The sequence below is a fragment of the Euprymna scolopes genome, chromosome 18, assembly GCF_053919585.1.
Source record: "Euprymna scolopes isolate OS-2025 chromosome 18, ASM5391958v1, whole genome shotgun sequence".
NCBI lineage: Eukaryota > Metazoa > Mollusca > Cephalopoda > Sepiida > Sepiolidae > Euprymna > Euprymna scolopes.
In genome coordinates this window covers 87,295,168-87,308,873 of record NC_136499.1, presented here as the reverse complement: position 1 = coordinate 87,308,873, position 13,706 = coordinate 87,295,168, and the positions used below count along the sequence as shown (strand labels likewise).

Genomic DNA, 13,706 nt, shown 5'->3' with positions numbered 1-13,706 from the left:
TTGGCATCTATGCCTGACCAGGATGGGCAAACTGCCTCATCTGTTTTTACCCTACACTTGATATTATGCTTGTGGGATTCCTCGTGACTTTTTTGATCGTCTTTGTCGATCATGCAGTTCTTAAAAAGATATTCTGCTATCATCCCAACTAAATCATATGTTCCCGTGTCTGGTGTCACATTCAATCTGTAGTGTTTTTCTACCCTAACTAAATCATCTTTGGCTAGCTTACATAGTTCATCAATTGTTGGAGATTCTATAAAACTATTTGTTTCTATCCCTTGACTTTTAAAATATTCCGCTACTACGGGAATTAACTGTGCTTTCCGAAGAACAGGCAATGCAATGAGCATTTGGTGGCAACCTACTGATGGATCAGTGTCTCACACGTCAGATTGTTGCTAGGATCATGGAAGATGAACCTGGTTTTCAGGACCAACTGAATAAACTTGGGCGATTGTACATGTTGATGGAGATTGGCGAGTTTGATTTAGATTCATGAATGAAATCAGATTGCATAGACAGAGTTCACAACACTTTAACTGAGAAAAAGGATGAATTAGCAAGGACGTCCAAGACCACCAAACTATGGAAACATTATCAGCACATGCTAAGTATAGCTAGGACACTTGTTTCAGCTGATCAAATGGAGTCTTGGTAGATACATCTCAGTGCTATTTCAGCTTGCTTGCCAATATTCACAGTTTTTTTTTTTTTTTTTTTTTTTTGTTACATGGTAGTCACCACTTATCAAGGCCCAGAAGCCACTCGGGGATAAGGGTTATTGTGTGTACAGTAATCAGTGGGATAATATCGTAGTAATCGTTAGTAATGGAGATTTGATAAAGTGTCTTACTTAAGGGGGCGGTTTATCAGGAATTTTTTTTTGTTGGACTTGAAGACATCCAAGTTGTAGTCAGGTGGGAAACAGGCAAACGGAAGAGAGTTCCACAGGTGTGCACTTCTAAGAAAGAAGCGTTGTTCATGGAATCTACGTCTTGATTTAGGCACAGATAAAGAGTGGGGAAAATTATTGACAGTGGTTTCAGCTAAACGGGTGTTTTTCATGAAAGATTGGCGAGGGGGGACCAGAGATTGGAACTCTGGCAAGCACTTGCCATGGAAATAACGATAAAACAAAGACAGGCTCGCAACGTAAAGATATTAAGAACATTAAGCATAAAATTTAACAAACTGACTGGATTCAGCAGTAAATAACCTAAAATGGCTGACGTGCGATAAAAGACAAAAGATTTAATTTGAACAGGTTTTGCTTATTCAGTAGATGATAACTATAATGATTACTCAACTCTCAAAGTTGAATTTTGTTGATTTTGGGGTTGTTTAATGGCAAATCACAATAAATAATATATGGTGCAAATGATATATTGTACATAATTGATTAAACACAAGTAACTATTTTTGATCAACTTCTGAGGAAAAATTGTGGGTTCATTTCTTTCAACAGTATTAGTGTAGAAATAACTATAATATAATGATAGAATTTGAATTTAACACAGCCAATTCCATAGTCCATGGTTGTACCTATTATTAGGTATCACAAAGCAGTCTAGTTTTGAGTGCGAAAACAGGAATATACAGTGAAATTCCCTTCAATTTCAACATACAATATCTCATTTACTTTTGAGAATTATTTTGTTAAGGTTTAGATATAAACAAAATTTAATCCTTTTCTTTATAAATGTACAATTCTTTCTTTTGTCTCTCAAAAAACTTTTTTTACAAGTTACAAGTCCCATTTTGAGCAATGATTGATCATCATTTCTAATGTTTGAGTCATAGATTCTCAAACACTGGTCTGTTGCTATCTGGACGGGTAGTACAGTTGCTGTATGGCGTCATTAATGCTCTCCCAAGTATTAATTATTATGATATTTATTGATTACTAGATTACAATATTTATCGATTGCTATTCTCAGTAATGGGTTATTTATTTTCTAATACTAATGTTATCAAATTTTGTGAGTGCAACATTGTCTATCTCAATGCATACAAGGATAGTATCATTCTAAAATAAAACGGTTACTTGTGAATATTGTGAGCTTTAAGTTATCTTTAACAAAAAAATTAAAGTTGCAAACTTTAGTGAATTAAATTTTTGCCTTATCAAATTATGTTTCTGTCTATTTTTACGTGGTCGAAATCTGAGCTTTTTTTTTTTGATTTACTATGAAAAGAAAAATCTAGTTTCTTCTTTAATGTGGTGTGAATCATATTAAGATTCAATGCATTAAGTGTTGAAATAAATCTTATATGAGAATTTTGCTTCTATGTCGCTTTTGCATGTTCTTTAAAGGAGTAATAGGATTTGTCACACAATGTTATTGACTCAATCTAATAATTATTTTTTCCATTGTAACTAATGTTCACTTAACACAAAATATTAAATGTGTAAAGAACTTTCACTTGTTCAAACACTGTATTGTTTTAGTTATACATTTTATACATTATGAAAATTGGTTTATGAATAGATAGCACAAAAAAAGGCAAATGTTCTTATTTTCAATAAACTTTGAATGGTCATAACTCGGTGTCTAATCACGCTACCAAAATGAATTTGGTAACATTGTTCATACTTTGTGGAGATTTATGCGTCCATAATAGAAATTTTTATAAGGAAAAAAAGATTTTGTTTTGGATACTTGCTTATCATGCATCACTGCTAAAGCTGGAAGATTGATATGATTATTTACCTGTGGATGAAATTAGATGTCCCATCAATTGGATCAATGATCCATGTTGGGTCATCCGTATAGTTGATCTTACAACCACCGGCAACTGTTTCCTCTCCAATGACCCTGTTAAAGAAAAGAAAATATGTACATCAATTAAACGAGAAAATAAATTAAACAAAGAAAATGTGTTAAAGAAAAGAAATTAAAGAAAAGAAAATATGTACATCAATTAAACGAGAAAATAAATTAAACAAAGAAAATGTGTTACAGAAAAGAAAATATGTTAAAGAAAAGAAATTAAAGAAAAGAAAATATGTACATCAATTAAACAAGAAGAAATTTGGTTTATTTATTATAAGATTTTACCTCAGCGCATACTTGTGCTGAGAGACAGCGCAACGATGCAGACACACCAAGATACATTCCCACATGTACGTCCTGTTCACATAATATCATAATACTAATATTCAAATGTAGTAATAAGATTAGCTTACAGATATTCTCTAAATATAAGATACAATTTTTTTTAAATGTGACAATTTTCGTTAAAATCAAACACAAAATCTCCATGATAGCAAAATATATAATTAGTTGTAGTAAGAAAATTGTAGCTGAAGAAAGTTGTAGAAAGAAGAACTTTATAATTTAAAAAAAAAAACCTTACTTATGTCCCGGATATTTTTTATGAATTTCTTTTGTAAAGAATTTTTCAACAGCTTGATCAGTTTCTGTGACCAAATCAGCAAAAGATGATTTCTGGGTCACTTTTTTGTCTTTGTAAAAACAATCCTTGATCATCTAAAAAAAATAAGCCAATAAACAAATAAGCAATAAATTGGTTCAAACAAATAAAATATTGAGGATTAATTTACTTATTAAAATATCTGTTTCATCAAAAATGACAGAAGAATGTTTCAAACTAATAAATTTTTATATCACAAAAATGTAATCTTGTGGATTTCCTGTCAACCTTGATAGAATTGAATTTACCAAATTGATATTTGATTATATTTGAGGAGAGTTGTACAGAATTTTTCAATCCACATTATTCGCATAATTAAACAAAAATTCAAACCGTTTTCATTGATTATATATTGCCCACATATATACTTTGTTAAGAGAAACTTCCAGATAAACACTATTTTCCAAAGCCAACAAAGTTAAGCATTTTCTAAATAACCTCCCTACATTACATAAACTAGCTCCCCTATATTTCATAAACATTTGTTTCTTTTTGATTTGTTGATTAAAGCATGGGAACATTTTGTTGAAGTTAAAATAATGGCAACATTATTATCAACAATATATTCAATCATTACTTGACAATTGCTTGTGAGGTCAGCCTACTAAACAAAAATTTTATATATTCCAAACACCAGTTAAGTATAGCAACAGATAAATAGGAACTGGTCAAAATAGGTTTACTATAATCTATATCATATTTTTCTTAGTTTGTCTATACATTCTACCTTTTCTCGGAAACTACTGCATTGATCTGGCTGAAATGTTGTATGAACTTTTGCTATAATAATGTGCAACAAACTAAGTAATTTAATGCTTAACTAAGGATTAATAGCATTTGATGCAAAAAATTAGCACAAATTTAACCATATTCAATCATAAATTTGGCATAAAAGATTCATCCTAAGTGAACAGGCTATAACTTTTGCCCATTTTTAATAGGCAAAAACATCTAGCAAATATATATTTCTTATATAACCTTGATGTCACCTTTTTTCTCTGCAAAGTATATATGGAATGCTTTTTTCTCTGCAAAGTATATATGGAATGCTTTGTTTAAATGCCCTTAGTTTTGTCATTATTTGCTCGATGATTGTGATAAAGTTGCAAGTATTTTAAGTCTTTAGACTGATGCTTATAAAAATCTGTACATAAAAGTAGCTATTCTGGTGATATTTTGCTTATAATCGTATTCCATTATCACAAAAGAAAAAAAAAATGCTTTAAGACTACACACATTCTATACATATTTTTTGCCTTGGTAACCAGTGTTAATGTATAGAAATCTCCAATTTTACACAGTAAATAAAATGTTTTTATACTAATTATATTTACTCAAGGTGATCCTTAATTAATACAGACCTGTATAGTGTACACACTTATTCTCTGACTGAGAGCGAGTGTTTTTTGTTGTTGTTTTTGCTTACTGTCAATTACAGTTAATTACTGTCAATTACAGTTAATTACTGTCAATTACAGTTAATTACTGTCAATTACAGTTAATGTTAATACAGCTAGATAAAATTGAATCTTTAAAAAAATACTTTTTTGCCTTTCATTACGGAAATTCTATTTAACCATATCGAAGTAAGTATAAATGCTAATTTATATAAATTTGCAATATTTTATCTTTAGTGTAAAAAGTATAAACAATATTTTTATTGCAAAATATTCACAAATATTTAAGAAATTTAGCACAAAATAAAATTGTTTATAATAATAAATATCTTTATTATAAAAATAACAAGGTTTTCAAAAGAGTTTATAATATCAGTTAAATTGTAAAACAATTATTGGAGTTGGTTTGATATTCACCTAGATAAAATCTTTCATTTAAATGACGTTTTTTTGTCAAAACATTTATTGAATTTTCATGTTAAATTCTGATATGTCTTTTAAAAGTGGCAGCATTTTTGTTATTAAATGCTGATTTTATTTTCTTCACTTTTGCTTTTTGTTAAATCTGTAAAAACTTTTGTGCGTGTAAGAAAAAGTCCGCAGTTTATTTTTTGTCAAAAATTTGTTTTTGTGTGTAATAAAATTAAAAAATATTCAAAATATTTTGGATTCAAGAAATAAAGAATAAAATATAAAGCAAACTACTTACATGGCCGCATTCTTTTGCCAGTTGTATTCCGGTTTCATACCATTCAGACAGTTCTCGTTCACTGACTTCAACTGGCATTTTTTTTTTTTTTTTTTAACTTTCTTCTATTTTTATTCTGACAAAAATAAAATAATGAAAAAAATTATATCAAAAGATGAGATAGTGATTGTTACAAAAACATGAAATAACTCTCACATGAAGAAAGCCTATGAACATATTTCTGACAGATCTCTTCCCTTCCACTCGAAATTTAAGTCGGCTCGTCTGTATCTCCAAAAGATGTATGCCTTAAAAGACAACAATCCCGAAGTACATCAGAAGTTCCACTCCAGGTATTATGTAATCCAACTTATTAATTCCTTCTTCGCTGGGAGATAAACCTGGATAGAGAACATTTATACCACTGCTTTGTGATGTTGACAGGATATGAAAATGCAACATTATGATTGAGTTTTTCGTGCATATGCATGATAGAGCCAGGTGTAAAAGATGCTAAACCATCATATATCAATGTAAATTTCAGATTATTCAATCCGTCAAATGTTTATTGGAAAAGTTCTACAACTACCTACAGCTAATCCTAAAAAAATTTTTTTTTAAAAATGTAAATAATTGAACAATAAATATATCAAGTTCTCTTATGCATTTTGGTTTAGGAAAATTCATTTTACTTGCAGGTCTTGGAATATTTAATTTTTTTTCTGCAGAAGTGTGTTGGTGATTAATGATGACATAAAATTGTAATACATAAAAACAAGTACTTTTCTTCTCAATTGAAGGTTTGTATGGTGGGAACCATTCATTGAAATTTTGTAAAAGGGGAGGGGCGCAGATCAAAGTTGAGGGTGAGACCTTAGCTCTTATCAGTAGGCAAGAGAGTTGTATGCTCAATCTGTTAAGTCCAAAGTAGCTGAGCAGCGGCTTGGTTCCCACCAGTTTTGGCAAATAGCAAACAGAATCCTGAACAGAAGCGTGTGCTCCATCCCAACTATTATCAATGGACCTGAGGTAATCTCGTCAGCATCAGACAAAGCCAAACTCTTTGTCAAGAACTTTGCAGCAAATTCTACCCTTTGCGACCAAGACCGCCAACCCCCAATATTTCCTCCTGTATCAGAAAACACGCTATGTGATATACGTATATCTGTACGTGATGTTGCGAAGCTAATCAAAAACCTTGATTCGAGTAAAGCAACTGGCCCTGATGGTATTCCAATTATAGTACTCAAAAAACTTCAACCTGAATTAGCGCCCATACTTACAAAACTGTTTAAACGTTGTCTTAAGAAGAATAGTTTCCCATCTCCCTGGAAAACCTCATCAGTATGCCCTGTATTTAAGAATTCAGGTGATCGCTCATCCCCCTCTCAGTACAGGCCAATAAGTCTCCTGTGCGTCATGAGTAAGTTGCTAGAATCTGTGTTAAATACAGAAGTAATCAAACATCTCAACAAAAATAACCTTCTTAGTGACACTCAATATGGTTTCCGTTCTGCTAGATCTACAGCAGATGTCATTACAGTTATATCGCATAGGATTAGCAAATCTCTCGACGGTGGCAATCTTTCTAGAGCAATTGCTCTTGACATATCTAAAGCCTTTGATAGGGTATGGCATAAAGGTTTACTTCATAAGATCGCTAGCTATGGTATAGCTGGAAAAGTCTTCTCAATTATTAAATCATTTCTTTCTGATAGGTTCATAAGAGTAGTAGTTGAGGGGCAAAAATCAGAAGCTCACAGTATTAATGCCGGTGTCCCTCAGGGATCCATCCTGGGCCCAACTCTTTTCCTGATCTACATTAATGATCTTCCAAATCATATCCTTACATCATTTGTAGACATTTATGCTGACGACACTACCATTTATGGTACCACATCTAAGACAGTAAACGAGCAAGTTCTCTCCAATTCTCTCTCCTCTGATCTTGAGCACGTAGTACAATGGGGAAAGGAGTGGCTGGTTACTTTTAATGCATCTAAAACCAAGCTTCTCTCTTTACATCATCAACGTTCTGATCCCCATCTGGTATCAGTTGAAATGAATGGCTCTCATCTTGAGGAGGCCTCAAGTTTTGACAAGCTTCTGGGCTTGACCTTTACTCCTGATCTTAAATGGAACAGGTACATCAAATCTGTTGCCAAGGCCACTGGAAAAATGGTGGGATCTTTCTATCGATCCAGTAGATATCTCACTGCTGATGCTATTCTCTACCTATATAAGAGCCAGGTACGTCCAAGGATGGAATACTGTTGCCACATCTGGGCAGGAGCTGCTAGAAAGGACTTGTCCTGCCTTGATAGAGTTCAAAATAGACTTCGTAGCCTCGTAGGAGATGTCCTTTTCTCCTCCTTGCAACCTCTATCTCACAGAAGAGATGTTGCGAGTTTGTCTCTGATGTATCGTTATTTTCATGGAAAGTGTTCAACTGAGCTTCAATCTTTGGTCCCCCCTCGCCAAACTTTCACAAGAAACACTCGTCTAGCTGTAAACACTATCAATAATTTCCCCCACTCTTTATCTGTGGCTAAACCTAAACGTAGATTCCATGAACAAAGCTTCTTTCTTAGAACTGCACGCCTGTGGAATTGTCTTCCGTTTTCCTGCTTTCCGGCTGACTACAATATGGTTGTGTTCAAGTCTAAAGTAAATAAGTTCTTGATGAGCCGTTCCATATAAGTTATTAAATTTACCAAATTTTCATTACTAATGATTACTATATTGACCAATTTCTACTGTACACTCTTTAACCCTTATCCTTGAGTGGCCTCTGGGCCTTGATAATGTGGTGATGCCTTTGTAAAAAAAAAAAAAAAAAAAAAAAAAAAAAAAAAAAAAAAAAAAAGCTGTAACCCCAACTGATATAAAGAACGATTGACCGAAAGCAAAGTGTATTAAATGTATAAATGGTGCCATTGTTGTACGCACATATTTTTGCCATGCTCGCTTTTGCATACAACAATTGCCACCACTTATAATAAAGTATTACATTGCTTGATATCCGGAAAACTACTGGTTTATGGAAAATTTAAATGTGATGTTCGTTTTCAGCACACCCGAAAACCCCAACTTTCGTGTTTACAAAATAGGAAAAAAATTAACAGTGCTTTAGGCACCTCCAAAATTCACCACACAATTACCCCCCCCTATATGTAACATGATGCAACTTTAATATAAGTTAATATTATCAATATAACTTTTGTACCATTTAAAAGAAGGGCAAAATAAACTAATAATAATTTTAAAAATTTTTTTCATCATACGAAAATAATGAAATTGCAAGAAATCTTGTTACATCTGGTTTACATAATTGACTCTTTAAAATAACGTTCCCATGTAGTAAGCATTTCGAATGTGAAAACATACCTGTGTTTAATAAATCTAGCAAAAATCAACTAATTTTCATGGAATTCTCAATACTTATTAATTTTAGAATGAAATTACATATAAAATGCAGTTAACATTGTAACAACTCCAAAATTTGCTCATGCTTGTCAAATCCATGCTGAAGGGGTTTTAGGGTTAGGGTAATTTTCTGCCTCGACACCACTTTTCCCCGAACTCAGAACGTCGGGACCCTATCCGTACAGTTTAACCAAAGTTGCAATTAAAAAAATTGATATGAATTTTATATTGTTTTTTTTTTTTAAATAGCGTTTTTTTCTAATTAATATATACTATTATCAGTTGAATTGCCAAGAAAAAGAAACTTTGTAAAAATTAATTAATTTTTAAAAGATTAAAACTATTAAAATTCCATTATTTCAAATGTTCCGTTACAACAGATTTTTAATTAATTGTTTACATTTTTTTAAATATTAAATTTTAATATAAACATGGGCAAATGTGTAGTTTAATGGCGTAAATTATGACAGGCATGAAAGTTATAAAAACTATTTATTTTTAAAAATTCATTTTTATTATTTTTTCATCATTTTTATTAGACCAAATGTACAACAGTCGAAGCCACCATATAGTTTTTTAAATTTAGCCTTTCTAAGGTTTGACAGATTGGCCTTTTTAAGGCCAAATTTATCCTTTTTTATGCGCTTTGAACTGTTTTGGACGCAATTTTTGTAATAAAAGCGCATAAAATAGGCCAAGCTATCAAACCATAAAAAGGACAAATTTTAAAAACAATATGGTGGCCTCGATTGTCGTAAAAAATGTTCAAAAAATGAATTTTTTTTCTGGTTTAATTTCAGCCTTTGGGTCTAATGTGTTTTATATAAAAATAGTTGGTGCTAAATGCACTTACTGATCCGCGCTATTTTTTAAATCGTATTTCCAAGTTCAATTAAAGTTTTATATGTTTTTTATTCAATTGTAAGGTTAAAGTACAGAATAGGTACAAAACCCCCTCCCCTCCCCATTTTAAGAATGGCTTTTTAAATAATAACGTTATTATTTCAGCACGAATCAATAAATGCATGATTTTTTTTTTTTTTTACATAGGCATCGCCACTTATCAAGACCAAGAGGCCAAAGGGTTAAAAAGTGTACAGTAGAAATTGGACAATATAGTAATCGTTAGTAATGGAAATTTGGTAAATTTGTTAACAAGTGGGATGGCTCATCAAGAACTTGTTTGCATTAGACTTGAAGACAACCATATTGTAGTCAGCTGGAAAGCAGGAAAATGGAAGACAATTCCACAGGCGTGCAGTTCTAAGAAAGAAGCTTTGTTCATGGAATCTACGTTTAGGTTTAGGCACAGATAACGAGTGGGGGGAATTATTGATAGTGTTTTCAGCTAGACGAGTGTTTCTTGTGAAAGTTTGGCAAGGGGGGACCATAGACTGAAGCTCAATCGAATACTTTCCATGAAAATAACGATACAGCAGAGACAAATTCGCAACATCTCTTCTGTGAGATAGAGGTTGCAGGGAAGAGAAAAGGATATATCCTACGAGACTACAAAGTCTATTTTGAACTCTATCAAGGCAGGACAAATCCTTTCTAGCAGATGTGGCAACAGTATTCCATCCTTGGAGGTACCTGGCTCTTATATAGATAGAGAATGAAATAGCTACTAGATCGCTAGAAGGATCCCACCATTTTTCCAGTGGCCTTGGCAACAGATTTGATGTACCTGTTCCATTTAAGATCAGGAGTAAAGGTCAAGCCCAGAAGCTTGTCAAAACTTGAGGCCTCCTCAAGATGAGAGCCATTCATTTCAACTGATACCAGATGGGGATCAGAACGTTGATGATGTAAAGAGAGAAGCTTGGTTTTAGATGCATTAAAAGTAATCAGCCACTCCTTTCCCCATTGTACCATGTGCTCAAGATCAGAGGAGAGAGAATCAGAGAGAACTTGGTCGGTTACTGACTTAGATGTGCTACCATAGATGGTAGTGTCATTAGCAGAAATGTCTACAAATGATGTAAGGATGTGATTTGGAAGATCATTAATGTAGATCAGGAAAAGAGTTGGGCCTAGGATGGACCCCTGAGGGACTCCAGCATTAATACTGTGAGCTTCTGATTTTTGCTCATCAACTACTACTCTTATGAACCTGTCAGAAAGAAATGAGGAGTACCAAATAGTTTTTTTATAAGTTTTGTCTGTCAAATAATTTACGCTGCTAAACTACACATTTGCCAAATCTATCAAAATATAATTGTAAAAGACATTTATTGAAAAGTCTGCGTAAGAAAATATAATTTTAATAAAACAATTTTGTAATTTTTTTGTTATTTATTTCCTACTTCGGTCATAGTTTAAAATACTGATTTCAACAACAGGTGCCCGAAAAAAATGGCGTTTCCATTTTCGGTGATAAACTGTAGAAGTACTCCACAATCAATAATAAGTTACTGAAAAAATTTAAAAATATATATATATAGGAGGGGGGTGACGCCCTTTCAGGTCCATCAAACATTCTTTTAAAAATTGTTTAGCATGATTTAGTAATTTTATAGGTGCTAGTGCAGAGAGTGATCCAATCGTATTTCCAAGTTTAATTAAAGTTTTATGATGTTTTTTTTTTATTCAATTATAAGGTTGAAGTATAGAATAGTTACAAAACACCCTCCTCTCCCCATGTTAAGAATGGCTTTTTAAATAATAACGTTATTATTTACGTCCGGATCACTCTCTGTACTAGTACCATTTTATAATATTTTGTTAGTTACGATTAAGTAATAAAAAAAAAAGAAAAAAATGAAATTTACGTTTGTTTAGGCGGTGTCACTGACATTTTTCCTTTTTTTTTATAATTCAAGGGTTAAAGGCAATTTTGCAAAAATACACATCTGTCAATAATGCGGTCTTTAAATGGACTTTATTGATATATTCTAACGTGATTGTATCTCGCATTCTTTAAAGGTGATGTTTTATCCTAATTTTAAATAAAGATTTCGCTTGCTCGCTTTCTTATTTCAACAATTCCTTAGTTTTCGCATTTATTAATGTCATTTTCTTCTTTATTGGGGAGGGGTAACTTTTGGCTTTCATTCTTCGATGAATAAATAATTAAAAAAAAAAAATTAAAATATTACTAACATATTACAGAATTTACTTCATAATAAAACTTTCACAATTGCTGACAAACAAACGAATTTTGAAAGTAGTTTGACAGTGAACGTATAGAAGATGACCTTGACATTTATTATACGAATGAAATCGTTGAGGAAGATAATACTGCCGTAATTATAACAATAAATAAAAACAGGGGTCATATATACGTCAGTGAATGGTAGAATGATAATTGTGTTAAAATGAAACGATTGTCGAAATTAATTATTTTGATAAAATTGTTAAATTCAATTTGTTGACAAACCTTTTTGGAGAATGGGTTGACGGAATGTCCTTATGAGTAGAACAATTCTAAGTGCAACCGGTGTAATATCTTTCAGTTACCTTGTCTTCCCATTTCCATGTAAAATATAATTATCCCCCCTTTCGACTGTTAAAATTTTTGCTTACATTGAAGTTGTTAGCTTAAAGAATAGCTACCGTATTTTATGGATTAGGTTTATCTGATTTTCAAGGCAGTGACATGGCAAATTAATCCATCCTATTAATATTTTGCAAATATTTATTTGTTTTGATTTTTTACAGCTTATTTTGTAAATAATTTAATTTTTATGATAAAAACAAGAATAAGAACTCCAAGCAAAAAAATTGAATGTGCATGCGCAAAAACAAACATGGCGACAAATGAAAACAATAAGGAGTATATTGGATAATAAAGGTCTTGGTACTCCTTGAGCGTTGAGTTCCATGGCGACCAGCAGAAAAATTTAATGAGTAAATGTTTACTTTAACTACAACAGAACACCGACCAATAAATTAAAATTTTTTTTTTTTTTAGGTTTTCGGGGTCGCTGACAACGAATCTGATATTCAAACCCGTCGCAAATTTACTGTTTGTGTGGTATTAACCCCTGAAACCTCGCACTATTTTGTGCCAAACCACCGCCATCGTTTATGCTATTCTTACATGATGCGTTCGCGCATAGACGCCCTACCTCCCAATGTAAACAGAATTTTTGTGAAAAATTAAACAGTTCTTCTGCTCGGTGTATGTTGGCGCATTACTTACGGAAAAACGGTAAATTAAACTGCAGAAGCACCTGTTAAATGTTGTACAAGTTTTATAATTGAAAAAAAAAACTCCAAAAAAATAAAAAAACGAAAAATAAAAATGCTTTTGTAGACCGCTCATGAAAACTTAATTTTTTAGATCAATTAAAAAAGCATCAAAAACTATGTAACACAGAAAAATGAACCACATTTTGTTTTTGAAAACTTTCTTGTTATTTTAAATGTCTGCTAAAAAATTCTTCCGCGATGTGACAAGTCACCTTACTAGGCGCGTCCATGCGCGAATGCATCATGTAAGAATATCATAAACGATGGTAGTGAGTTGACACAAAATAGTGCGAGGTTTGTATTGAATAATACATAGCTCACCTGGGTGTAGCTGCCAGAGGTGAGGATGCTCTTCCAACAGTCAAGAAGAACAATAGCCTTGTGGTTATTTATACTAATTGTTATAAAACCTTCCTCCTTTATGAAGAGTCACTTATTCCTTTATTTTATGTTACTGTGGTTGCAAGACCTGAGAAGAAGGTTGCGAAGAAGATTGTATTTTTTTCGCAACTTCACTTCAGGTTAGCTACTCTCAGTTATATGATTTTTTTTCAACAATTTGC

General features: G+C 32.3%; 1 protein-coding gene across 4 annotated transcripts in view; it reads right to left on the bottom strand.

Moving 5' to 3' along the window:
* Nucleotides 1-12,439, bottom strand: part of LOC145297682 (inositol monophosphatase 1-like) — a 53,718-nt gene extending 41,279 nt beyond the window's left edge. For all 4 annotated transcript variants that reach the window (XR_013870306.1, XR_013870308.1, XR_013870307.1 and 1 more), the window contains exons 1-4: nt 12,329-12,439; nt 5,545-5,659; nt 3,361-3,494; nt 2,715-2,819 (exon numbers count right to left, since the gene is read on the bottom strand). Coding sequence is in view for 1 of the 4 variants with exons in the window: in XM_080143876.1 (XP_080000002.1) it covers nt 2,715-2,819; nt 3,361-3,494; nt 5,545-5,622 (317 nt within the window). In the remaining 3 variants the exon portion in view is untranslated. The remainder of the gene's footprint in view (nt 1-2,714; nt 2,820-3,360; nt 3,495-5,544; nt 5,660-12,328) is intronic.
* Between the last annotated feature and the right edge of the window lie 1,267 nt (nt 12,440-13,706).